Source organism: Ornithorhynchus anatinus, chromosome 5 (assembly GCF_004115215.2).
Source record: "Ornithorhynchus anatinus isolate Pmale09 chromosome 5, mOrnAna1.pri.v4, whole genome shotgun sequence".
Lineage (NCBI taxonomy): Eukaryota > Metazoa > Chordata > Mammalia > Monotremata > Ornithorhynchidae > Ornithorhynchus > Ornithorhynchus anatinus.
In genome coordinates, this window is record NC_041732.1 from 63,361,570 (window position 1) to 63,388,251 (window position 26,682).

The 26,682-nt window shown below is 53.5% G+C and overlaps 1 protein-coding gene across 6 annotated transcripts in view; it reads right to left on the reverse strand.

Moving 5' to 3' along the window:
• Positions 1-6,773: 6,773 nt before the first annotated feature.
• The window catches only part of PLEKHM2 (pleckstrin homology and RUN domain containing M2), a 58,162-nt gene continuing 38,253 nt past the window's right edge, over positions 6,774-26,682 (reverse strand). For 3 of the 6 annotated variants that reach the window (XM_029065738.2, XM_029065736.2, XM_029065741.2), the window contains 15 exons: positions 26,191-26,377; positions 24,830-24,889; positions 19,549-19,777; positions 18,189-19,037; positions 17,772-17,841; positions 17,484-17,574; positions 14,803-14,867; positions 13,647-13,735; positions 12,855-12,987; positions 11,990-12,180; positions 11,293-11,358; positions 9,918-10,077; positions 9,440-9,622; positions 8,692-8,808; positions 6,774-7,259 (listed from right to left, as the gene is read on the reverse strand). In XM_029065738.2, coding sequence (XP_028921571.1) covers positions 7,122-7,259; positions 8,692-8,808; positions 9,440-9,622; positions 9,918-10,077; positions 11,293-11,358; positions 11,990-12,180; positions 12,855-12,987; positions 13,647-13,735; positions 14,803-14,867; positions 17,484-17,574; positions 17,772-17,841; positions 18,189-19,037; positions 19,549-19,777; positions 24,830-24,889; positions 26,191-26,377 — 2,628 coding nt within the window. In that variant the 3' untranslated portion in view covers positions 6,774-7,121. The remainder of the gene's footprint in view (positions 7,260-8,691; positions 8,809-9,439; positions 9,623-9,917; positions 10,078-11,292; positions 11,359-11,989; positions 12,181-12,854; positions 12,988-13,646; positions 13,736-14,802; positions 14,868-17,483; positions 17,575-17,771; positions 17,842-18,188; positions 19,038-19,548; positions 19,778-24,829; positions 24,890-26,190; positions 26,378-26,682) is intronic. The other 3 variants (XM_029065737.1, XM_029065739.2, XM_029065740.2) reach the window with 3 other exon arrangements.

The following is a 26,682-nucleotide window of genomic DNA, read 5'->3' on the forward strand; positions in this document are numbered from 1 at the left end:
TGCCCTCCGGGACCGGCCGGCCGGGGCGGGAGGGGGCGGAGGACCCGCCCCCCTCCCCGGCCCTGACCAATCACAGGCGGCCCGCACTTCACACCTCCCGCCGGGGGCGGGGACGCACATGTGGGGGAAAGTTCACCCCCGCAATGGGGGGGGGGAGCAGCAGCGGGGTGCGCCCCCGAGGCCTTGGCCACGCCCCCAAGACATTGACCGGGCCCCAACTCACTGGCCACGTCCCCAATGCATTGCCCACGCCCCCAAGACCTTGACCACGCCCCCAATGCATTGGTCACGCCCCCAAGACGTTGGCCGTGCCCCAAGTCACTGGCCACGCCCCGATGCATTGACCACGCCCCCAAGACCTTGACCACGCCCCCAAGACATGGGCCACGTCCCCAAGATCTTGGCCACGCCCCAAGACATTGACCACGCCCCAAGACCCTAGTCACACCCTCAAGACAATGGCCACGCCCCCAAGACGGTGGCCACGCCCCAATACCCTGACCACGCCCCCAAGACTTTGGCCACGCCCCCAAAGACCCTCACCACGCCCCCAGTCCATAGGCCACGCCCCCAAGTCATTGGCCACGCCCCGAGACCTCGACAGCGCCCCAGCACGTGGGCCCGGCGCCAGGCCTTGGCTACGCCCCAGACATAGGCCAAGCCCCCAAGCCTTAGCCACCCCCCATCCATTGGCCACCCGTCCTTGGCCATGCCCCCATCACTTGGGTCCCAGCCTTGGCCACGCCCCCATCGCTTGTTCCCCCCCCCCAGCCACGGGCCATCCAGCCCTTGACCACGCCCCCAGACTTGGGCCCAGCCCCAGGTCACGCCCCATGCATTGGTCACGCCCCATGAATTGGCCACGCCTCTTGCCCCAGGCCCACCCCCAGTCCTTGGCCTCACCCCAATACCTTGGTCATGCCCCAGGCACTTGGGTCCAGCCCTTGGTCATACACCTGTCATAGGCCACGCCCTCAGACCTTGGCCACCACCCCCATCCATTGGCCCGGCCTCAGACCTCAGCTCCGTCCCCATCCCTTGGCCCCGCCCCCAGATCTTGGCCCCACCCCCAGACCTTGGCCCCACCCCAGTCCTCGGCCCCCACCCCCTGGGTCAGCCTTTCCATTCCCATCCAGCCCGCCCCCCCTACTCTCCTGCCCCCCTGCACCCTCCTCCGGGGTCTGGATCCAGGAGCCCTGGCAAAGGCAGTGGGCGTTGGGGCACGGGGAACTCCAGGGGTCTCTGGGAGCCACTGGGAAAATCACACCTGGAAGCATGGCCTAGTGGCAAGAGCATGGGTTTGGCAGTCAGGGGATGTGGGTTCTAATCCCAACTCTGCCACTTGTCTGCTGTGAGACCTGGGCAAGTTGCTTAACTTCTCTGTGCCTCAGTTATTTCTGAAAAATGGGGATTAAGACTGTGAGGCCCACGTAGGACAACCTGATTACCTTGGATCTGCCCCCGTGCTTAGAACAGTGGTTAGCACATGGAAACGCTTAATAAATACCATAATTATCATTATTCCCCTCCCACTGGAGCACAGCTCAGAGCCCCTACCATCTGATGCCTGTGGTCTGGCCCAAACTGAACCCCTAGAACCGGATGCCAGCCCCCGGCAGGGCAGAGGGTGGGCAGCCCCAACAGGGCAGAGGGTGGGCAGCCTGCTCCCAGCCTGTCCGTCGTCAGGGGGATCATCTCTGAACAGGTGATAGCGCAGGCCAGGGTCAGGTGCCCGGTTCTCTGCCGGTACAGGCCTCTCGGGGACGCTGCCCACCCCCCACGCCCTCCACCCTTCCATCAGAAATCTTGGATGATTTCTCGGTCTTTGGCCCGAATGTTGAGATTCAGCCCAGGCCAAGAAGGAAAGAAGACAATGAACGGAGGCGACAAGTTCCCTAAGTAGCGTGGCCTAGTGGAAAGAGAACGGACCTGGGTTCTAATCCCCTATCTGCCACTTGCTTACAGTGTGACCATAGGCAAGTCACTTTTTAAAAAAATGGTATTTGCTAAGAGCTTGGTATGTGCCAGGCACTGTACTTAGGACTGGGGTAGATAATAATCATTGTGGTATTTGTTAAGTGCTTTCTGTGTGCCAGGCGCTGTACTTGGGACGGTGGTAGGTAATAATAATAATTGTGGTATTTGTTAAGCGCTTACTGTGTGCCAGCCACTGTCCTAAGCCCAGGGGTGAATACAAATTGGGATGGACACAGTCCATGTCCCACATGGGGCTCACAGTTTCAATCCCCATTTTACAGGTGACGTAACTGGGGCTCGGAGAAGTGAATTGCCCAAGATCACACAGCAGACAAGTGGTAGATACAAGATCATCAGGTTGGACACGGTCTGGCCTTCTTTCTAAATCCACTCCCACTACCAGCATATCCGACCCCATCCCTTCTCACCTTATCAATGCACTTGGCCCATCCCTTCTTCCCTCCCTGGACTGCCATCTTCAACGGTTGGCTTTCCAGTGGCTTCTTCCCCACTGCTTTCAATCATGCTCTCCCACCCTTTTGCTTAAAAAACCCTTCCCTTGACCTCACAGTTCCCTCCAGTTATCACCCCATCTCCCTCCTACTATTCCTCTCCAAACTCCTTGAGAGTTGTCTACACTTGCTGTCTCAAATTCCTCTTCTCCAGTTCTCTCCTTGATCCCCTCCAATCTGGCTTCCGTTCACTAAACAGAAATTCCCTCTTAAAGGTCTCCAATGATCTCCTCCTTGCCAAATGCAACGACCTCTACTCCATCCTAAACCTCTTCGACCTCTCAGCTACCTTTGACACTGTTAACTGCCTCCTTCTCCTGTAAACATGATCTATCTTTGACTGCGCTTACACTGTCCTCTCTTGGTTCTCTTCCTCTCTCTCTGGCCACTCATTCTCAGCTTCTTTCGTGGGCTTCTCCTCTGCCTCCCACCCCCTAATTGTGGGGGTCCCTCAAGATTCGGTCTTCTATTTCCCATTTACACCTACTCCCTTGGAGAGCGCATGCTTGGGAGAGGTCATGAGTTCGAATCCTAGCGCTGCCCCTTGTCAGCTGTGTGACTGTGGGCAAGTCACAACTTCTTTGTGCCTCAGTTACCTCATCTGTAAAATGGGGATTAACTGTGAGCCTCACGTAGGACAACCTGATTACCCTGTATCTACCCCAGCACTTAGAACAGTGCTCTGCACATAGTAAGCGCTTAACAAATACCAAATTATTATTCACTCCCATGGCATCCACCTTTATGCAGATGATCCCCAAATCTACATCTCCAGTCCTGATCTCCCTTCCTCTCTGCAGTTTCACTTTTCCTTCTGCCTAAAAGACATATCTATTTGGATGTCCTGCTGTCACCTCAAATTTAACATGTCCAAAATAGCATTCCTTATCTCACCTCCCAAACCCTGTCCTCCCCTTGACTTTCCCATTACCATAGGCAGCACCACCTTTTTCCCTGTCTCACAAGCCTATGACCTTGGTGTTATCCTTGACTCATCTCTCTTATTCAACCCATGTATTCAATTTATCACTAAATCCTGTCGGTTCAACCTTTGCAATATCACTAAAATCCGCCTTTCGTCTCCATCCAAACCGCTACCACGTTAATCCAAGCACTTATCCTGTTCTGCCTCGATTACTTCATCAGCCCCCTTGCTGACCTCCCTGCCTCTTGTCCCTCCCCATATCAATCCATACTTTATTCTGCTGCCCAGATCTTTTTTTTTTTTTACATTTAGTCCACATTTCCTCACTCCCCAAGAACCCCCAATAGTTTCCCATCCACCATTGCATCCAACAGAAAATCCTTACCATTGGCTTGCCTCATCTCACTGCTCTCCTTCTACAACCCATCCCACACACTTCGCTCCTCTAATGCCAACCTACTCGCTGTACCTCGATTTTGTCCGTCTCATCGCCAACCTCTCGCCCACATCCTGTCTCTGGCCTGGAACACCTTCCCTCTTCCTATCTGACAATTAATCTCCCCATTTTCAAAGCCTTACTGAAGGCACATCTCCTCCAAAAGGCCTTCCCTGACTCATTTCCTTTTCTCCCACTCCCTTCTGCATCCCCCTAACTTGCTCCCTTTATTCACCCCCCCCCACTCCAGCTCCCAGCACCTATGTACATATCCGTAAATTATGTATTTATATTAATGCCGGTCTCCCCCTCTAAACTGTAAGCTCGCTGTGGGCAGAGAATATGTCTGTTATATTGTACTCTCCCAACTTAGTACAGTGCTCAAATTTGATGGCTCGCAGTCTTAATCCCCATTTTATAGATGAGGTAACAGAGAAATGAAGTGACTTGCCCAAGGTCACACAGCAGACAAGTGGTGGAGCAGGGATTAGAACCCAAGTTCTTCTGACTCCCAGGCCCGGGCTTCATCCACTAGGTCTCATTTTTTCTCACAAAGCCATGCTGCTTTTCAATCACTTCGCTTCTCTGTGTGCCTCAGTTTTCTCATCTGTATAATGGGAATTCCATTTCAGTTCTTCCTACTTCCTAGACTGTGAGCCCCATGAGGGACAGGGATTGGTCTGACCTGATTGCCTTGTACCTGACCCCGTGCTTGGCACATTGTAAGTGCTTAACAAATAGTCTATTATAATTATGCCTCGGGGCACCCAGGTTTTCCCTACCTGTCCAATCAATCAAGGGGAGGATTTATCCTCCCAGGACCATCAGGCTGTCTATCTGGGTTAACTCCAGCTATTCCAAGAGAGCAAACACTACACCTCTCCCTCCCCAGCTCTCAAGGGGCCCAAACCCGAGAGCCCCCCGTTTGCCCCAAGGTCAGCACCCCAAACCAACCATTTCAGCTGGCCCGCTCCTGCCTTCCCTTCCAGGCTCCTTAAGTCAAGGTGACTCACTTTCTGAGAGTCTGCAGCTGCCGCCCCCACCCCCGAGAGGAGCAGCCAGGACTATTTGCAGACTCTGAGAGGGGGACAGAGTGGTTTAAATGTTAACTCCAAGGTTCCTGCTAGGAAGTAAAAGCCAAGGGGCAGACCCAAACCCCGAGGAGGTGATGGGGTACCTTTCCCCCTCCTCAGCCCTTGCCCAGAGATCTTGGATCTACTCCGGCTGGTGGTCCCTCGTGGCCCGGGAGTCAGGTCACCTAAGTTCTGTTCCCAAGATTGACAGTCCCTTCCCGGCTCAGTTTCTTCATCTGCAGAACGGGATAATAAAAATGAATAATTATGGTATTCGTTAGGCGCTTACTAGGTGCTAATGTACTAAGTGCTGGGTTGGATACAAGCAAATTGGATTGGACAAGGTCCCCGTTCCACATAGGGCTCACAGCCTTCATCCCCATTAGATAGAGGAGGTAACTGAGGTGCAGAGAAGTGAAGTGACTTGCCCAAGGCCCACAGCAGGCAAGTGGAACGGCCAGGAGTAGAACCCATGACCTTCTGACTCCCAAGCCCGTGCTCTATCCAGTAGGTCAGACTACTACTCTCAGCCCCCTCAGGCCAGGACATTTGGGCCAGGAAGCTTGGCCCCAGAATGGGGAACGCCTCTGAGGCTCAGAAGAGCTGGGAGAGAACAGGGTTAGGACAGCCCTCCCCTCCCCACTTCCTCGAGGTTAAAAGCCCCCAAGGGAAGGAGGAATCCAGGGGACATCAGAGGAAGAGACAACTTGGACAAGGTGACATCAATCCCTCTGGATGGGGCCGGTAGCCATCCAGGCCTGCAGCAGCTGCCCCGAGCTGTCTCTGGCCCTGGGAGAGAGGGAGAGGGAGAGGAATCCCGCCTCCACCCAGCCTGGGCCTCAGCGGCAATTGAAGACACATTCTCCTCCCCGGGGGAATAAATGCCAGGGGCTGGGAGGGCTTGGCAAGGGTGAGCTGCCTGACCCCAGGGCAGAACAAGGGCAATCTGGGGCTAGGAGACAGAGGAAGAAGCTGCAGACCCCTACTTAGCCTCTCCCCCTCTGCTCCCCGATAAAAGAGGCGGCGGGCACGAGTGCTGCAATATAACATCTCTATTTTATTTAAAAAAACAAAACCAAACCCCTCCCTTGGAGGGCCAAGGCTGTTCCTTTACAAAGCTCCCGTCAGAGGAGATTGGCTTCTGCCATCAGAAGGAAGTGAGCGGCACGGCGGAGCTGAAGCCACCCACAGTTGGCGTTTCCCTCTGCTTCCCGGTCGCCCCGTGCCCTGGACCGCCTCCCCCAGCCCGGGGTTCCTTCCAGTCTCTCCCTATGGCGGCGGACTGGGGCGCCCCAGTAGGAGATGATGGTCTCACATTCCCCTCTTCCCCTGCCACCTCTTCCCGGCTCCCGCTGGGATGAGCCTACAGGTGGCTGGGGGGGAAGGGGAGGCATGCCGGGACCCTTGGAGGCAGCCAGGGGAGAGGTGGGAAGGGGAGCCCCATCCTGCCCGGAAAGTTACAACCGCGGAAGGGTAGGCGGGCCGGCAGCGGGGCCGCACTCTGGGATGGAGTTAGCGAGAAGAAAACATGCACGCAAGCGACTTAGTGTTCCAGTCTCACCACATTTACAAGCTAAGTGTTCAAAAATGAACTAGGTTGGCCAGGCGCTCAGGGGACCCCCACGGTGCCCTCTGACCTTCTGCCTGAACCCCAGAAGGGTGGTAGAAGGGACCCTCTCCCAGCCTCCCACCCCTGGCTTTTCCCCCATTATATATTATTATTATTATTATTAATAAGAGATTACATTGCCCTAACGAGGCCTTGTGGCCCTGGGGAGAGGGAACCTAGTCCACAGGAGCCCTGGGCCTCGAACTCCTCCCTTTCCTCCCTCTCCCGCCCCTCTCCTCCCTCCCCCGCCCCTCGTGACTGATGACCGCTCTCTCCCATTTCCCCGGTGCCAAAGTGCCCCAGGGAGGGAAGGGGGTGCTGGGATCTGGGCCCCCTAGAGCCCATGCTCACGGCCAGGGCCCAGTCCTCTCCCTGAAAGGAGCGAATGCCGGGTACCGCTGGCCCCGTCTACTCCGGCAAACGGAGGGCCGGGAGCTGGTCCGCCCTGTCGGAGGGGGGGCGGCGGGCAGGAGCCCGGGGACCTGTTCCCTGGGAATGGCAGCATCGGGAGGCAGTGCCGACTTTGTGCTTGGTGCGGCGGCGGGCCCGGCTCCCTCCACGCTCCCTCCAGGCCGGTCCGGGTTCGGCCTCAGCACCAGGGGTCCCGAGAGGCCCGGCCGCGGCACAGGCTGTCGCTGCGCTGCCAGGCGCTGTGGATGAGGCTCAGGGCGTCCTCGCACTTCTTCTTGCAAGAGGCCTCCTGGACTGCCTTGTGCGGGAGGTCCACCTGGGCCAACAGGGATAGTGGTCAGAGGCCAGAAGGGGGGATGCCGGCTCGGGAGAGCCAGGGTTCCACCCCCCGCCGCCCCTCCCCACGCTCCATCTGGGGATTCAAACACCAGATGGCTTGAGCTCTCAACCCGAGCCCTGTCCTTGAACTGACAGGGCTAAGGAAAGCTGTCCTATCCCTCCCCATACTTCCTCCCACCAGCCCAGAGGCAGAGGTAATAACAACAATAATAGTAGTAGTATTTGTTAAGTGTTTACTTTGTGCCAAGCACTGTATTAAGTGCTGGGAAAGGTATAAGATAATCAGGACCCACATGGGGCTCACAGTCTCAAGTAGAAGGGGGAACAGATATTTAATCCCCATTTTGCAGATAAGGAAACTGAGGCTCAAAGAAGTAAAGTGACTTGTCCAAGGTCACCCCAGCGGAGACGTGGTGGAGCCGGGATTAGAACCCAGGTCCTCTGACTCCCAGGCCCGTACCTTTCGACTAGGCCAAGCCGCTTCTCTGTATGTCTAGGCTGAATTAGGAGACGGCCCTCCCTCCGCTGGTAAGCATATGGAGTTCTTGACCACCAGGAGGTTACGTAGAACAAAATCTAATCGGTAGGCCTAGGCAGGGTTTGGATAAATGTACAAAAGAGCAATCTGTAATGGGTCACTAGAGGAAAAGTTAGGGATATAAGAGCAGTGTGGCTTAGTAGAAAGAGCACAGGTCTGGGAGTCAGAGGACCTGGGTTCTAATCCTGATTCTCCCACTTGTCTGCTATGTTACCTTGGACACGCCATTTAACATCTCTGTACTTCAGTTGCTTCACATGTGAAATGGGGATTCAATACCAGTTCTCACTGTCCTCTAGAGGTGAGCCCTATGTGGGACAGGGATTGTGTTTGACATAATCTGTATCCATTCCAGTGCTTAGTACAGTGCTTGGCAAAGAGTGAAGCACCTAACAAATGCCATTAAAAAAAAAAGAATGCTGGCTGATCCATCCCTAGATGGATGTACAAGAGGGCAGTCATGACCCGGTTCCTCCGAGCATCCCGTCACCTCTATCGGAAACAGAAACGGACAGACGGAAATCGTGGTCTGCCCCGGGAACGGTGTTTGATTCTTGGATTCCAATTCCAGGTCAGAGAGCCTCAAGTGGCGGCCTTGGTCTCCATAACGAGTCCTCAGGACGGCCTCGATTTCTGCAGCCTTGTATTAGCTATGCTTGTCCGTGTGAGCGGGCAGAGTTGTGTGCGATTTTGGATGAGAGTGTTAGATTCAAACCTCCTAAAGGACAGGGCTTTAGCCAGTTACCTAATCTTGTAGCCAGCTCAGGACAACTCTGGGCACCCACGGCCCTCTCCTAATATTCTCTGATGCTGCTGCTTGATTGGTTTCAGCCCTCCATCTCCTTTCCCCCTGGAACCCTGGGCTCATTACCTGGTAGAGGGCTTTCCACCCAGCACTCAGGGCTGAGAGGAGCCGGTCCAGTTCCGTGGTGCAACTCAGATAGATGACCCAAGGAGGGAGGAACTGCTTGCGGTCCTGGGCAAACTCCTGTGGAGGAATTCTAAAATTAGTTTTTTTGGGTTTTTTTTTATGGCTTTGGCTAAATGCTGAACTATGTGTCACGCACTATACTAACCCTTAGGTAGATACAAGATAATCAGGTTGGATGCGGTCTATGTCCCACGTGGGGCTCACAGTCTTAGTCCCCGTTTTACAGATAAAGTAAAGTGCCAATAATAATAATGTTGGTATTTGTTAAGCGCTTACTATGTGCAGAGCACTGTTCTAAGCGCTGGGGTAAACACAGGGGAATCAGGTTGTCCCACGTGGGGCTCACAGTCTTCATCCCCATTTTACAGATGAGGGAACTGAGGCACAGAGAAGTTAAGTGACTTGCCCACAGTCACACAGCTGACAAGTGGCAGAGCTGGGATTCGAACTCATGAGCCCTGACTCCAAAGCCCATGCTCTTTCCACTGCGCCACGCTGCTTCTCTGTGTGGCCAAGGCCACACAGCAGACAAATGGCAGAGCCGGGATTAGAACCCAGATCCTTCTGACCCTCCCGCAGGCCCTTGCTCTATCCACTAGGCCTCAGTGTATCTCAGGCCATTGGGGTGGCCTCACTCCTCCCCCTCCCCAACACCCGGCTCCCGTTGGGCTCTGGTCCTCGTACTCACCACGATGCAGTACTCCTTGCCAGGCTCGGTGGCTACGCCCGCGATGTCAGCCAGCTCCATGGTCCCCAGGGAGCGGAAGAAGCTGGTCTGGCAGTCCTCGTGGCACGTAAACAGCCTGTCGTCCGTGATCACCAGGCAGCAGGGGATGCAGGGGCTGGGGGCCAGGCCCTGGGGGATCACCTGCTGGGGGATAGAGGAGGCCGCTCAAGGACCGGGTCACTCCTGCAACCTCAACCAACTCAGTCCCTGCGGCCGGGCAGGGCCGTGGGGCCGTGCTGCTGCTCCGGGCCTGGGGGAAGTGGAAGGCACTCTCGACCTAGCCACGGGTGCCCCACCAGGCCCCAGGAGCAGAGGCAGGTTGCCGTTCCTTCCATCTGCAGTCGCCTGGGCCAGGCCCGGCAGGAAGCGGTGAAATGAAGGTAGAGGGAAAGGAGAGCGGATGGCGGGGCTGGGAGTGGCGTGCCGGGCCACGGCCTACCCCTTTGGAGACGGCCTGGCAGAAGTACTGCATCCAGTCAGCCATCTCGGCCTCGTTGTCGGCACTCAGCTCCAGGGATGGCCGGTCGGTGAGGATCACCTGGAAGGCGTGCGGTCGGTCGGTACTGTTGGATCTCCGGCAGCCGCCACACTGCTCCCCCCTGAGGGCAGCCACAAACTGGGAGTGAGGGAAGGAACGGGACGCCAGACCGCACAGGGCCGTGACCCCCAGCTGGGCCCTGGTTCCTCCCCAGGTGGCCCAGGGCTGCCCTGCAGCGGAACCACCGCTCCCTCTGGCAAGAGGACGTGAGAGCCCCTGTGGGTGACCTCGGACTGGCTGAGGATCTGGCTCCCAGAGTGCTTTCGCCGGCTTCCCTCGCGGGCAAGGAGGAAACACTAGGGGAGTCTCGAGGATTTGGGGGTGGCCCATCGCCTCTCCTGGGCTCCCGCTACGGAACATAAACGCTTCCCCGTTGCCCCAACAGTGTCATCACCCGCCAACCCAGGTCCTTAGATCGCCCGCTTTAGACCTCTCTTTTGAGCTACCCAAGAAAGAGATTCTGTTCCACGCTGGGAAACCCTGAGAGGCCGTGTTACCTAATGGAAGGAATATGGTCTTGGGAGTCAGGAGACCTGGGCTCTCTAATCCTGGCTCCGTCATTTGCCTGCCGTGTGACTTTAGGCAACTGTCACGACTTCTCTGGGCCTCAGTTTTCCTCGTCTATAAAATGGGGAAGAAATACCTGTTCTTCCTCCCCCTTAGACCTGTGCGCCCCAGGTGGGTCAGGGACCATGTCCGACCTGATTATCCTGTATCTACCCCAAAGCTTATACGGTGCTTGACACATTTGAAAGCACTTACCAAAAACAACAGCTCTTAAATTGAGACCTTCTCCAGCTTGGAGCCACAGCGACAGGGAATTGGCTCTGTGAGTGAGGCCAATCTGCTTGGGTAGGGGTAAGGGTGCTTGAGTAGGGTAGGTTTGGAGGAGGCCCCTGTTCCCCAGCAGGGCCCGGCCCTAGAAGCGGCACACCCCAATGCTAGAGACAGTTCCTCCAGCCTTCTGGAGGACTGTCTTGGGAAGCAACATGACCTAGTAGCTAAAGCACGGACCTGGGAGTCAGAAAGACCTGGCTTCTAATCCAGGCTCCAGTACTTGTCTTCTGGGTGACCTTGGGCAAGTCACTTAACTTTTCGGGGCCTCGAGTACTTCGTCCGTAAAATGGGGATTAAGACTGTAAGCCCCATACGGGACAAGGACTGTATCCAACCTAATTAACTTGTATCTAACCCAGTTCTTGGAACAGTGCTTGACACATAGTAAGCGCTTAACAAACATTATCATTACTATTATTCTGGTCCGGGGGCCACTCACCCCATGTTAATGGAGAGCAGAGGGATGACATCGGTGCGATCTGGGTACTGATACAGGATCCCGTTGCTGACCGGAAAGGAGACAACACAGATGGCCATGAGGAGAGGGGAGGTTGGTTTCTTTGACCCTCTCTTGGCTCAACAAGTGGGTTTCTGGGTCCAAGAGGCCTGAGGGCTCCCCTTTCGATGCCAGGATCTCTCTTCCCAAGAGCTCCCTCCTGTCCCATTTCTTGGACAGGGACTTCAGGCCCAACACTTACCGTCCTTAGACCTGATGGGTACGGGAGGTGAGGAGGTGAACGCGGGTGGGAAATTGCAGGGGGAAGTGAACAGAGTTAGAGTGGAGTGAGGAGACTTTGAAAACCAGACCTGCTGGGAAACTGTGACCCAGGGGAAACTCCCATGGATCCAATCCAGAATCCCTCTCCTCCCACATCAGGGGCAGATGGAAACCAGAAAGGGAAGCTTGGGGTCATTCTGTGGTGATTCTGGGTGGCAATGTGGCTAGCTCAGTCTGTAACTTTCCGGCAACAAGGTGCTGGACTACTGGTCTCTATCTTCTCAGGTCCTTGCCCACCCAAACTCTGGTTATTCCAGCCCGTTGTGGGGATCTGCCCTCTCCCACTCCACCAAGACTTCCCCTCCCAGGTCACTGCCGGCCAGGCAGGGCCTCTGCCGGTACTCCGAGGGGCCCCCACCTGAGCACCACGAAGCAGGTCTTCCAGTGCTCCTTGCCCAGGTATGAGGTGCCGGCCTTGTAGTGCAGGATCCCTTCTTTGGTGACGGAGTTCTCGATGGATGAGTAGTGGCAGGGGACGGGGCCCAGAGCCTCGTCCAACGGGTCCTCCCAGTGTACAAGGCCGTAGAACCGCACGGTGACGGCTGGTGCCTGGGTGAGGGAAGGGAACGGAGGGGGAGGTGGGGCGCGGGCCAGGACGACTGCCAGTGGATTGACCCTTGGCGGTGCCAGGGGTAGCCTGATCTCGGGAACGGCTGCAGGGGAAGTCGCGTTCTCTGCTCTGAGATGGCCTCTGGACAGAGGGAGCTAGATGTCATGAAGGGCCTCAGGAGGCTCACAGAGTAATGCCCAGAAAACCACTCACAAGTGGTAAGAATTGGTGGCCTTAGGAGCTAGAGGGCATCTAACCATCAGGTTCTTCGTGCGTGCAACAGACTGGGATGATGGCAGCCATAGCACACCCCAAACAATAATTACGGTAATTATGGTACTTTTTAAAGTGCTTTCTAGATGCCAAGCACTGGGGTAGATAGAAGTTAATCGGGTTGGACAAAGTCGCTGTCCCTCATGGGGCTCACAGTCTCAATCCCCATTTTACAGATGAGGGAACTGAGGCCTAGAGAAGTTACATGACTTGCCCAAAGTCACACAGCAGGCAGGTGGAGAAGCCAGGAATAGAACCCAAGTCCCTCTGACTCCCAGGACCATGCTCCATCCACTAAGCTGCTTCTCAGCCTCCTTCACCCCTCCGTGGCCCACGACTCCCAAGAAGGTCCATCCCTGGCAAAGTCTGGGCACCCCTCAGAGTCTGCCCTGCTGCTCACCTCACATTTAGATTCCTGTGCCACAAACTTGGCCAGAGCGAGTTTCTCCATGGTGGCATCAGTCAGGATGCTGGGGTAGGGTGGTTCGCGGCAGCCTTTAATCATGGCCGACTTCAGAGAGACCAAGAAAAACCTGCAAGGGATGGGCACTTCCGGTCAGCAGTAGGGAAGACCCGCTGGGGAATCCCAAACGGAGTCGGGAGGACTGGGTTCTGGGTGCTCAGGTGTGGCACTCTTTCCCCACTGGTGGGTACGCTCCTCAAGGGGAAGCAATCAGCGTTGTCTGGTCACTCCCCACAGCACCCAACGGAGGGCACAGCATGCGGAGGGCAAGGCATTCGACCTTCCGGACTGTCGACTACTTGGCTCCAGGCCGGAGGGGCTGCTGAATGCTCATAGCTCAAGAAGTAAGACATGTATGACATGAGAAGCATGGCCCAGGGCTGGCCACTGTAGAAGGAAAGAGTTGGTTTTTTAATGGCATTTGTTAAGCACTTATTAAGTGCCAGGCACTGTACTAAGCACAGGGAGAGATGACTTCTAAGTCATCTCTCCTTCCTCCACCCTTCCTCATAAGGTTCCTCCGAGCTTCTTGGTACCAACATCAGAGGGGGGATACTGGGCTGCTTGATCTGACCCAGGACTGGCATTTATAGCCTTACATTCCTGAATGGGTTCCCGGCTATGGCCAAGAGCAAGTAGGAACTGAGTCGGTCAGGAAGAAACGCGGTGTATCGGCGGCAAGGATGGGACGGGATGGGGGTGAGCAGCTGACATCATGGCTTCACTCACTCTGCGAGGGCCACGTCAGCAGTGTCGAGCAGAAACTGTTTTCTCCGGTTGGTACAAACCAGGGTGATTGTCTGCTGGTCCAGGCCAACCTACCAGAGACAAAGTGTGAGCATACACAGAGAACACATTTTTTCATTCTCTTTTTCTCTCTCTCTGTGCCTCTGTCTCTTCCCTGTCCTTTCTTCCTTTCCCCTTCCCTCCAGCTCACAGCAGCGTGGGGCGGCTTGGAATTGAGGAAGAATGCTGCCCTCCAAAATTAACCCCAGTTTGGCAGAGAAAAGGTGAAAGGAGTCCCAGGGGCCCAGATCGCCCTGGGGTGCGGGGCAGCTCTTGGGCAGAGACACAAGGAGTAAAGGCGAGGACACCGAGTGATCGCATCACAGCCCACTGCCTGTTGTGAGATGACTTCCATCCAGCAATCTGGGCAAGCATCCAGAAGTTTCCAGGGATCGTTGGTGCCCTGAGGAAGGTTACTGCAGGGCAGGGTTAGGGGATGGTGGAGGTCGGCGGAGGTGAACTTCGGGAACTGGTTATTGTCGCTGTCTCCTGATGCTATTGAGCAAGCCACAGAGCCAACCCCCCTCCGGGGTCCAGGAACCAGCTCCTCGCAGCCCCAGGGGTTCTGCTTCTCGAGCTACCCAGCACTGCTGCCCACTGCCCTGAAATGCCTCCCTTGTCTGCCACAGCCCCACCCCTCTAGCCTGGCAAGGAGACACTGCTGACCACCCCCTACCCCATCAACCAGCTTGACTCTCCACAGCTGGCCACAGAGAAATGAACCCACCATGCGGTGGTCTGAGAGCGGGGGCTTTTGGAAAAGGTGACCTCACATCAACACAACAAATAGCCTTAAGAACCCCTCACGCCCTGGGGCCATTTTTTTTTAATGGTGTTTGTTAAGAGCTTACTATGTACCAGGCACCGTACTAAGCCCAGACGTAGATACAAGTGAATGAAGTTGGACACGATCCCTGTTCCAAACAGGGCTCACAGTCTTAATTCCCATCTTACAAATGAATGTAACTGAGGCACAGAGAAGTGACTTTCCCAAGGTCACACAGCAGACGATTAGGGGATTCAGCATTAGAACCCAGGTCCTTCTGACTCCCAGGCCCACCCGGTCACGCTGCTTCCCTGATCCAGGAGGACATCTTACCGAGACATAGTCAAGTTCGTTGTAGGACACGGCCTCTTCTACCATGTATGGCTTCTCTGTGGCTCCTGAGGGAGGAGACCACAGGGGTGAGCAAAGGTGGCTTAGAAACCGCCCCTTGAAATACCCTGAAATCCCCCACCTCCTGGCTCATTGAGGGCTGCCATTTCCCCCTGCTGGCTGAGAATAAGAAGTGTGGAGAAGCATCAGAAAAATCATGGTCACTGAGGGTGAAGCAGAGGAAGGACAAATAATAATAATAATAATAATAACAACAACAATAATAATACTGATAATAGGCTTTAAGCTTCTCTTTAAACTCACAGTCTAAGATGGAGGGAATGTGTCTAACAATGTTGGTATTTGTTAAGCGCTTACTATGTGCACAGAACTGTTCTAAGCGTTGGGGTAGATACAGGGTAATCAGGTTGTCCCACGTGAAGCGCACAGTCTTAATCCCCATTTTACAGATGAGGGAACTGAGGCACAGAGAGGTTAAGTGACTTGCCCACAGTCACACAGCTGACAAGTGGCAGAGCCAGGATTCAAACCCATGACCTCTGACTCCCAAGCCCAGGCTCTTTCCACTGAGCCATGCTGCTTCTCTACCAACCTTATGTGTCTCCCAACCCTAGTGTACTGTTCCCTCCCAAGTGCTTATTACAATGTTTGGCACAGAGTAAATAATATTATTATTGTGTTTGTTATGTGCTTACCATGTGCCAGGCACTGCACTGTGCACTGGGGTGAATACAGGCAAGTCAAGTTGGACACAGTCCCTGTCCCACATGGGGCTCACAGTCTTAATCCTCATTTTATGGATGAGGTAACTGAGGCCTAGAAAAGTGAAGGGACTTGCCCAAGGTCACACGGCAGACAAGAAGCAGAGCCGGAATTAGAATCCTGGTCACATAGCAGAAAAGTGGCAGAACCGTGACCTTCTGACTCCCAGGCCTGCACTCTACCCTCTAGGCCATGCTGCTTCTCTCTTTGATTAACTGACCGATTAATAACTGTGGTATTTGGTTAAGCACTTACTATGTGCCCAGCACAGTACTAAGCACTGGGGTAGATGCAAGATAAACAAATGGGGCCAAGTCCTTATCCCCCATGGGTCTCACAGTCCAAGGGAGAGGGTGAACAGTTTTTCATGCCCATTTTACCAGTGAGGAAACCGAGGCCCAGAGAAGTGAAGCGATTTATCCAAGGTCAGAGGCACAAGGTCTGAGTCCTCTGACGTCCAGCCTCTGCTCTTTCCACTTAATAATTATGGTATTTGTTAAGTGCTTACTATGTGCAGAGCACTGTTCTAAGCACTGGGGTAGATACAGGATAAACAGATTGTCCCACGTGGGGCTCACATTGTTTAATCCCCATTTTTGCAGATGAAGTAACTGAGGCATAGAGAAGTTAATTGACTTGCCCAAGGTCAGACAGCAGACAAGTGGCAGAGCCGGGATTAGAACCCACGACCTCTGAATCCTAAACCCAGGCTCTTTCCACTAAGCCACGTTTCTTCTCACTTGGCATGAGCCTGGAAGTCAGAGGACAGATTCTAATCCCAGTTCCATCACCTGTCTGCTGTGTGACCTCAGGCAAGTCATTTCATTTCTCTGCACCTTAGTGACCTCATCTGAGAAATGGGGGTTAAATCCTCATCCCTTAGTCTATGAGCCCTATGTAGGACAGTGACTGCATGCAAACTGATTATTTTGTATTTGCCCCAGTGCTTAGAGCAGTGCTTGCGACATATTAAGTACTTTAATACCAAGGAAAAAAAGACTGAACAAGGAGCCGTGGCATTGAGAGGGAGGCAGGTGGGGGCCTGAGACCAGACTGGCTGCTAGTGCTTTACAGACTGTGCTCCTTCCACATCTGCAGCAGGGCTTAGTGGACAGAGCGCAGGCCTGAAGGACCTAGGTTCTAATCCCAGCTCTGGCTGCTCTGTGACGTTGGGCAAGTCACTACACTTCTCTGGGACTCAGTTACCTCATCTGTATAATGGAGATTAACAGTGAGCTTCATATGGGACAGGGACTGTGTCCAACCTGATTAGCTTGTATCTAAGCAACATGGTGTAGGTGATAGAGGCCTGGGAATCAGAAGGTTATGGGTTCTAGTCCAGGCTCCGCCAATTGTTTGCTGTGTGACCTTGGGCAAATCACTTTATTTCTCTGGGCCTCAGTACCCTCATCTGTAAAATGGGGATTAAGACCGAGAGCCCCATATGGGACAGGGATTGTGTCCAACCCGATTTGCTTGTAACCACCCCAGCACTTAGTACAGTGCCCAACACATAGTAAGCGCTTAAAAAATGCCATTATTATTATTCCAGTACTTAGAACACTGCTTGGCACATAGTAGGCACCCAAATACCATTATTATTATTATTATTACCACCCAAGCATCGGGCCTCAGGGTGCAGTGCCTAGTAGCCAAATGGGGAATCCTTCCCCGCTAGACTGTAAGCTGGTTGTGGGCAGGGAATGTGTCTATTATATTGTTATATTGTACTTTCCCAAGCACTGAGTACAGTGCTCTGCACAAAGTAAGTGCAAAATAAATAAAATTGACTGACTTATTCTGCATCTTCACTCCTCCCAGCCCTGCCCTAGGCAAAAGCAGGGCAAGCACCAACAGAGCGGGAAGGGAGGAACTGGGGGGAGGAGGAGAAGGGAAGATACCTTTCCGGAGCAGATAGACGTAGCAGTCGGTCAGCAGCACGTAAAGCAGCTGGAGGTTCCCTTCCATGTGTCCTGTGCTCATCCGGATCATCTGGGGCCCGAGGGGAGAGAAGTCGGATGCCCCTTCGAGCTCTGAATCTGCGGGCATCGCCGTGGCACCACCCTGGGGGATCCACCATCCCCGCTCCCCTGACGGGTTGGGTCCCTCCCGCCAGACCGCTTCCCTCCCCTCGCTCTTGGAGGGAAGACATCAGGGGCCCCTCAGCCGAGTCACCCGGACTCACTCACCCGGAATAGCTGCTCCTCGTTCTCTCGGAACACGTGGATCATCAGCAGGAGCAAGTGATTGTTGTCCACCCTGCAGAGGAGGGGGGAGGGAAGAGGCATAGACGGGAAGGGAGCACCAGGGAGGCAGTCTGAAGCGGCAGCTTCTCACAGGACCAGAGCCTCTCACCCGCCACCCACCGAGCCAACCCTCTCTGGCCTCCGAAGCAGCCTTTGAGTTGGGGACTTCGGGCTACTCCGGTTCAGAGTGGTGCCATGAACGTCGGATCCGGCATCGCTCTGTCTCTGCTTGGTGGCCGGCATTTGTGGTCCCGCTCGAGAGGAGCATAAATTGCTTGCTCCTTTACATAGGGGAGGGGGACGGGACCCACCCCATTTCCCCAGCACCCCTGCTGGGCTGGCAGGGGGCCCCTTCCTCACCTGAACTCCGAGGGGTGGATCATTTCAGAGGGGCTCCCTTGCCCCTCATCCACTCCGGAGTCCTCAGCACTGCTCAGGCAAGGGCTGGGCTGGTCCCTCTTGAGTCGGCAGACGGCCTCCCCAGTCCCCGCTTCGGACTCGTCGGCTCGGCTCACGGTGGCCAGCTCCAGCTTGGCTTGGACCTCCTGATTCTCAGACCCTGGTGGCAAGGCCTCTACAGGCCCAGGTGCTTGTCCTTCTCCTCCTCCTCCCTTTCCTCTTCCTCCTCCCTCTTCTTGGCCAGCAGCCTCAGGGCCACCAGAAACATGTAGCGGTTGGCCAGGCCCTGCAGGGTCATGGTCGCCACCACCTGCTGTAGCAGCGTTTGGACTCTCGACGGTAAAGCGGTAGAAGTCCATCGGGGCCGGAATCCCCTCACTAAAGTCACAAAGCGGTGGTCCCTCCGGGGTCTCCCCTGGAGAGCGGGTCCGAAAGGACTGGTCCGGGGGCTCGACGGGGGGTTGCCAGCCCCTGGGATCCAGCTGCCCATTCAGCTGGTCTATCACTTTGCTCAGTGGCTGTCCCACGCTCTCCATGGACGTGTCCTTCATCTCGGGGATCCGCAGGCCTATCTGGCTCAGCTCCGAGCGCTCGCTGCTCTCGGCCGTGCCCCCCTGACCCTCGCCCCCATTCTGGGGCGAGGAAGGCCTGGGGTCTGGCGGGTCGGCCCCGAGCCCTGCCTCGTTGGCACTGCTGTCCCCGTCCCCATGATGGGAACCAGGCTGGTGGGTAGAGCGGGGGTGAAGGGCATTTGGCTCCTCTTCGGATTTGGCCTTTTTCTTCTTGCCTGTTTTCTTCTTCTTGGTGACCCTGAAAGGCAGAAAAGCACCCGTGATGGGAGGAGCCTGGAATTCAGCCACTTTCCAGGGGCTTCGGATGGGACCCAAGTGGCCTGGGTCCCTCCTAGGCAACCTCCTGGAGAACATAAGCAATGCCCCACTGGGCCACACCAAAGGGCTGGTCCAGCCAGTCCCTATTCTTTTTTTTTTAAATGGTATTTAAGTGCTTACTATGTGTCAAACACTGGCCTAAGCTTTGGCCCACAGTAAACGCTTAATTGGGGTAGGTAAAAGTTGATCAGGTTGGATCCAGGAGGACTAGTGGCTGAGCAGATGCGAGAGCCTAGGAGGTGAATCTCATCAACCCCGGGAGGTGAATCTCACACTGGGGTCCCGCACTACTCCCCAGTGTGCCCGAGGACTGCGGGAGGCCCCCGAACCCCAAGGGGGAACTCAACGTTTCCTTCCCAAGGAGCCGCTTCAACCCTGGGGCAGAGGTGGCCCATCACATCCCTCCGCCACACGGGTCTTTCCCAACTGACCTGATGACTTCAAGCTCTGTGCAGGTTTCTGAAGGCTCCGGCCCTGTGGCCTCTTCCTTCTCCTGGGAAGTGGCGTGCACGGGAGTGGTATCGGAGGAGGACACGGTCTCTGCTCGGTCCTCGTTGAAAGGGTTGTAGCGCTGAGTGGGGCTCTTCATGGAAGCTTTGCTGCTGGTCAAATCGGAGGCGGTGGAGTGGGGGCAGCTGATGGTGTCCGTGAGGTCTCCATCTGGGACAAACAAGAGCAGGGAGAACCTCTCCTGTCAGAGGTTGGGACCACAGAATGGGAAACGGGGAGTTCCTTTCCAAGAAGCCGCTCACTGGCTGGGAGCTGTGCCCGGCCTGTACACAGGCTGTGCCCCATCTCAGAGCAAACTGCAAAAGGCATTTCTGCTTTAAGGTGAATTTAAGGGAACAAGAGAAATAACTCCGTGCATTTTGGGAATGTCTTTCTCGAGAGCTCAAGGCTCTTTCATAGATATCTTCCTTACTCTCCCAACACTTTTGCAAATATGAGCAGGCATTATCACCCCTGTTTTAGATGAAGAAACCAGACACATAGCAAATCAGTGATGAGGGTAGGACTAGAAGCCAAGTTTGTTGATTCCCAGCCCAAGATTCATTCTTCTAGACCCTGCTGCCTCATGGATAGGAAATCCTTGCTCCGAAACAACCCGGTTTTTAAATACCTTATTTGCTTTTCTTGACTCTAGAGGATGAAACTGCGGCTCCTTCCCGAGTGGGTGAGGGGAATGCATCACTAGATTTTAAGCTCCTTGAGGGCAGGGATCACATATATTATCTCTAGTGTACGCTCCCAAGGGCTTAGAACAGTGCTCTAATCAATAAATGCTATTGATTGATCACCAATATAAGATACTTAGTTCTATGTAACTTCTGCCAATGCTCCAGGGCCAGTTCATCTCTTGGTTTCCTGATGCTTCAAGGATGGCCATTGACCAATGAACTCTACTCAATTTTCAGCTCTCCCCCAGAGTCTTAGGCACAGTCATGGCAACACACCTCTTTCAGTTGTTATACTGTAGTCTCCCAAGCCCTTAATGCAATGCTCTGCACGCAGCGAGCGCTCAATAATAAAACTGATTGATAGGGCAACGTAAGAGAGGGAAGGCACTTCAGAGAGGAGCTGGCTTAACTCTGCTCGTCGGCTTCATCAGCTTTAGGATTGGGGAGACAAATTGGGCCAGTGGAAGGGAAAAACCAGCATTCATTAGTCAGAAGAGGAATGACACCTGAACAGAAAGCCCTTAGGCCCAGCTGGTGGAGCGGCCCGGGGTTGGGGGTTAATGGGTGGGGGGCACAGGATGACACGGTACATTTGCCAGCTCGCGCACATCTTGCTGGCCATTATCTGCTCAGAGTAAATGCAGCGAACGTCATTCTACCCTTAGCCCCATCTGGAATGCTCCATTTTGTCATCGGCTTCTTAGCAGGTCTTGGAAACCACCAATCAACTGCCTGCTGAAGACAGCAGATTACCTTTTTAATAGCAGGGACCTAAGAAAGGGGTGGGGGGAAGCTCTTCCCCAGCTGCTTAGAGCATTCAAGTTTGTTCTGCGGACAACCGGGGCAAACGTAAGGAGCCCGTTTCCCCCACGCCTGCACACTGCCTACCTCTAGCACAGACACCCCAGAAACCCGGATCAGGTCCTGGTTAGTCTCTCCCCAACACGCGCTATTATTCCTCAACAGTTCCACCAGACTTCTTGCTTTGTTCCACCTCCTCAGCCTACGGGGTTAGTCAGGAGATGAGAACTGCTACAGCAGCTGCTACTCAGAATCCTTCCAGCACCCGGTGCTGAGGTTGGACAGGCCACTGAGTGTTGTCAAGAAGGCCCACTGGTGACTCAAACCAAGTCGCATCAACAAAATCACCACCAAGTCCAAACCATCAGTTCTTAGAGCTGTCCCCTTCCCCCTATTTTCCTTCCCAGGGACGCCCCAGTGGGATTTAACCAACGGATGTACCCTCTTCCAGGTCATGTTGATGACAGCAAGTGCGCTGATCTCATTCTCTGCATTAGGAGCTTGTTAGAAAATGGGGAGGGATGGGGAGAGGGGGCGAGAGGAGGGCAGACCCTGGGTGTCTCCCAATGACTCAGGCTTTTCCCGAGCATCCTCCATTGCTTACAAGCTCAGGAATAATAATAATAAAGATTGCTATTATTATAATTACGGTAGTTGTTAAGTGCTATGTGTCAAGGACTGTACTAAGTGCTGGGGTAGATACAAGTTACCTGCCCTACATGAGGCTCACACTCTTAATTCCCATTTTACAGATGAGGTAACTGAGGTCCAGAGAAGTGAAGTGACTTGCCCAAGGTGACGCAGCAGACAGGTGGAAGAGCCAGGATTAGAACCCAGGTCCTTCCGAATCCCAGGCCTGTGCTCTATCCACTAAGCCACACTACTTCTAACGTGTTGGCAGGATTGGCCGAGGGAACACCAAAGCCAACCCGGCCTTGCCAGGTTCCATCAGCGAAGAGAGAGTTCAGATCTTTGGGTTGACAAGACGCTGCAGAATAAGGCTGGGCCCCAATCACCACATGATTAATCAGCAGGAAGGAGCCGGACTGGGGAAGTCCGGTTGGCTTTTAGGCTGTGATTCGGGAAAAAGCAATGCAGGGCACATGTGCCGTGAGGCGAGCTGCTTGGAGACTGAAGCTCTGCTGATGGAATTCTGGGTTTCAAGTCAGAATGGGCCACAGTCTGGGATTCTGAAGCGCTACAGACATCTTGGTCAGAGGAGCCTTAAGTTTTATCAGGGAAGAAAAGAGACATCACCATCAAACGGGGGTCTGGCACTCAGGCTACATGGGAAGAAATCACCATATCCCAGCAAAGGCCCGGGACCCAGGAAGTGACCCTTTAAGAGACAAAGCTGGGGGAGTCCCAATGCCTCAGAGCAGTTGCCTGACTTGGAGATCCTTCTCTAGGGGAGTGAGGGATCGTCCCTCAAGCTGGCTCATGGGGCAGGAAAGAAGTCACCAGACTGAAGGTGGTGAGGGATTGAGGCCCAAGTGTGTTTCCTCTGGGCTAGGAGCCAGATCTCAGGAGGGGGCACTCAGATCTCCAAGCTAGAGATTCTTAGCTTAGGCAGCTCCGGAAAACTTGCAAAACTGCCTGAAATCCTGCTGCTCCGGTCTCATTTCTCCTCATTCTTGTCTTTTACATGATTTCATTTTCCTTTATGCGTCTGTCACCAACCACCTCCCTCCTCCCCTCTTATTTTTAGGCTGTGAACCCCTGGGGGCCAGAGACCATATCTATAGCTCATCTTTGCACTTCTTTCTCAGTGCTTACTGCAGTGCTTGGCACACAGATGGCACTTAATAAATATTATTAGTACTGCTAACCCTGGGGTCTGTTAGAAATCAGGCTGCTTTCAAAGCAAAACGTCTAATGGAAAAAATCAAAAATGCAACTCAGACCTCTTGTACTTTCCTTCAGACTCTTTAAGCTTGCTGCTCTCAGGCATGAGGATGACACTAGTTAGGATGGGAATGGCTAGTGACTGTTTGTGGACTGAAATAATGATACAACACTACTACTACTCCTAATAATAATGGTATTTGTTAAGCACTTACTATGTGGCAAAGCACTGTTCTAAGCGCTGGGGTAGATACAAGGTCATTAGGTTGGACACAGTCCCTGTCCGACGTGGTGCTCACAGTCTCAATCTCCATTTTACAGATGAGGCCACTGAGGCCCAGAGAAATGAAGTGACTTGTCCAAGGTCACACAGGAGGCAAGGGGCACAGCTGGGATTAGATCAGCCATGACCTTCTGACTTTCAGGCCCATGCTCTATCCACTCTACCATACTGCTTCTCTAATAGAAATGATAATAATAATTGCAGTATTAGTTAAGCGTTTACTTTGTGCCATGCACTGTACTAAGCGCTGGTGTAGATATGAGATAATCAGGTCTCACATGGGGCTCACAGTCCAAGTAGGAGAGGGAACAGGTATTTAATCCCTATTTTGCAGATAAAAGATCTTTGAAGTCAACCAGCTGCTGGGAAACAATCCCTCTTAAAGAAATCCACAAAGAGCTTCAGTTTAGAGGTAATATAAAATTTCTTTACATGCAATTTTCTGTAATATTATCTCTAGACTATTATTTATTGTCTATTAAAGTATTTCAAAGCAAAATATTACATTAACTAAATAAGGAGCTGTAACATGACTAATTAGTCTTTACAGGAGGCTACAGAAATAGAAGCTTTGCTTAGCTAACTGATTATAATTTTTCAACTTTAGGGAAAAGTATGTCCAACTTAGTTTCAACAACCACCCTGGATAGTTGTTGAAACTGGGTTCTAATTCCAGCTCCGCCTCTTCTCTGCTGTGTGACCTTGGGCAAATCAATTAACTTCTCTGTGCCTCTGTTACCTCATCTGTAAAATGGAGATTTAAACTGTGAGCCCCATGTGGCACAAGGACTGTGTCCAACCTGAGTAGCGTGTACCTACCCCAGCTCTTAGTACGGTGTCTGGCGCATCATAACAAATACCACAAAAAAAAAATCAAAAAAAAAAAAAAAGACTCCAGCCCCGGCCTCAGAAAACCGCAGTCTCCCAAATCCCCGAGCCAAATTCAACAAGATGCTTGAAGAGCTTTCAACTACACCACAGCAATCCCCCCCTTTGCTTCACCCCCTATCTCAAGGCGATGTGCTATTCGTCTTTACCCCCACAGGGAAAACGATACTACGGCTTGAGAAAGAGTCCACCGCACCATCACCCATCAGTCCTGCTCTCCACTGCCTTAGAACTGGTCTGATTTAAAGAGCCTGTTCTTGGTTCCTGAGAGACGTCGCTGAAGGTGTCACATGAAACAAGTCGGGATGCCCTGAACAGGTACTTCAAGTCACTGATTGTCACGCATTCAACAGCCCCATGCTAGATGCAACTGATCCATTAGTAGGAATTAGAGTTAGTAACAGTGATCACCCCAGGGCCCTGAGTGTCATCACTTTAACAGACCCCCCAGCGTATTGCATAAGGCAGGGAAATTGCATGCTGGACAGTGTTTGCTTGTGCACACGCTCGGCTGTGTGTGTGTCTAATTCCCCTGCTGCTTGAACACATGGAAAGTTGTTAGGCCTGAGCATTGGGTTCCCCTGCTACCAAATTCCATCAGGATTAGCATACTGAATTTGGGTTTGCTATTAATGAACTGATTTCAGAGCATGCAGCAAGCTTGGCACAGAGACGTTGCAGAACACATAAACGGGGTAAGAGCGGACCGGGTCCCACCTTCCCAGTCTGTGCTGGGTACAGACGGCACTGCTGGAAACACATCTCCAAAATCATAATCTACAAAAATGAGGGACAAAACTGAGGATTAGAAAACATAGGCAGTGGGGTGGGGGCGGGAGAGGGGAGGGGAGAGGGGAAAGTAAGGAGGGAAGAGAGAGACATGGGGAGAAAACATGAGAGAAAAAAAATTACCCTTCTACATTTCATCTAGAAAATGAAGGACATTTAGTTAGAGATCAATCAATGGTATTTACTGGGTGCTTATGGTGTGCAGAGCATTGTACTAAGCGCTTGGGATCAGAGATTCAGAAGTGAAAGGGAAACTGTTCTTCAGGCTCAGCTCCCCGCACAACTACCACCAGAGGGAAGGAATTGGTCTTTGAACTAGACCAGATGGGGTTTTCCTTTTTTACAAAAAACTGGCGTGTGTGGCTTGGGCAGAAAATGAGCCACTTCAGAATGCCCCAAGTGGCCCGAGTCCTCGACCCACCTGCCCCTGAGGAGCTCAAGAAGGGAAGCACACAGTGACTGTAGTTTCCTCCGGGTCACTGGAAGCTTGGAGGGCTCTTTCAAGGCTCCTCCTCTTGTCATCCATGGCTACCGAGAGCCCTGATACTGCCAACTCTAAGGGCCATAACCCCTTTGAGTACTCGGTCCCAGGAAATCCACGCAGAGTCAAGGACCTGGTACTGGGGCAGCCAGTAACCCCCAGAGGGCTCCCAAAGGCTGAGCCCCAGCTAGGTTCTTCTCTCCAGTGATTCTGTAGCTTCCGGCTGTTCCCGATCTTGAAACCAGGCAAGGTTAGTTGGCAGGAAGGTCTGGCCTCTTGGTCTGATCCTTTCCTGCCCTCCTTCAGGTGAGAATGTGGCTCGGCCTGACCATGGAAATGATTCCCAAGGTCTTACAGAAATCAGCCTGCGGGCAGGGGAGAATTTGAAATGGGAAATAGCGATACACAGCTCTGCTCTGGGGTTTCTTCGGGTCACTCAGCTCACTGCCAGCACTGGCAGCCTCGTGATGGGAAAGACTGGGGAAATTGGGTGGGCAAATGCCAAATTTCCAGGATGATGGACTTTTCTGGACGCTTTGCTTTCTATTTCAGAGTCCACTCAAGCAACGTTGGCGTTTAATCCCAGATCGGTCCCCTCAACCTGTTCCTTCAGCACTCCTCAGGCTTTTAGGGGATAGGGCACGACCAGTTGGGTGCCTAGTTCTAGCTGGTTGACACTCCAGCTGTCCTACTAAAAAGGTTTGACTTGGGGAGCCCTAATGTGAGCCAAGGAAGGTGCCAAATTGCAATGCCAGGCCACCCGAGAAGGTGGTTCCAGAGAACAAGACGGACTCCATCCCGCACTTACCTTCGCTGGATGGGGCGATGGCACTGTCATCCCACTCCAGGTTCGTGGAGGTGACAGAGTTGAAGGAGTTGAGAGACAAGCTGTCCGAGCCATGGACTGAGCTGGGCAGGCGGTCTTCGAAATCCAGCAGGTACTGAGGTTTGTAGTAGTCGGGCATGTAGGGGGCCAAATCTAAATAAGGTGCATCCTGAGTAGAAGGTGAAAAGGGGACACAAAGGGTCAGATTTAGAGCAGGGAGGGATTTGGGCTCAGAGAGCAAGGTCTAGTCTAGGTAGGGGAACGGTAATGCTGACTGACCCTGCCTCTACCCTCTATAGTGCTCTAGAGCTACACAGATCAAAGAAGCTACGTTGCCTAGTGGAAGGAGCTTGGGCCTCAGAGTCAGACGACCTGGGTTCTAATCCAGGCTTTGCCACTTGCCTGCTGGGTGACCACTTAACTTCTCTGTGCCTCAGTTTTCTCAACTGTAAAATGGGGAGTCAATACTCACTT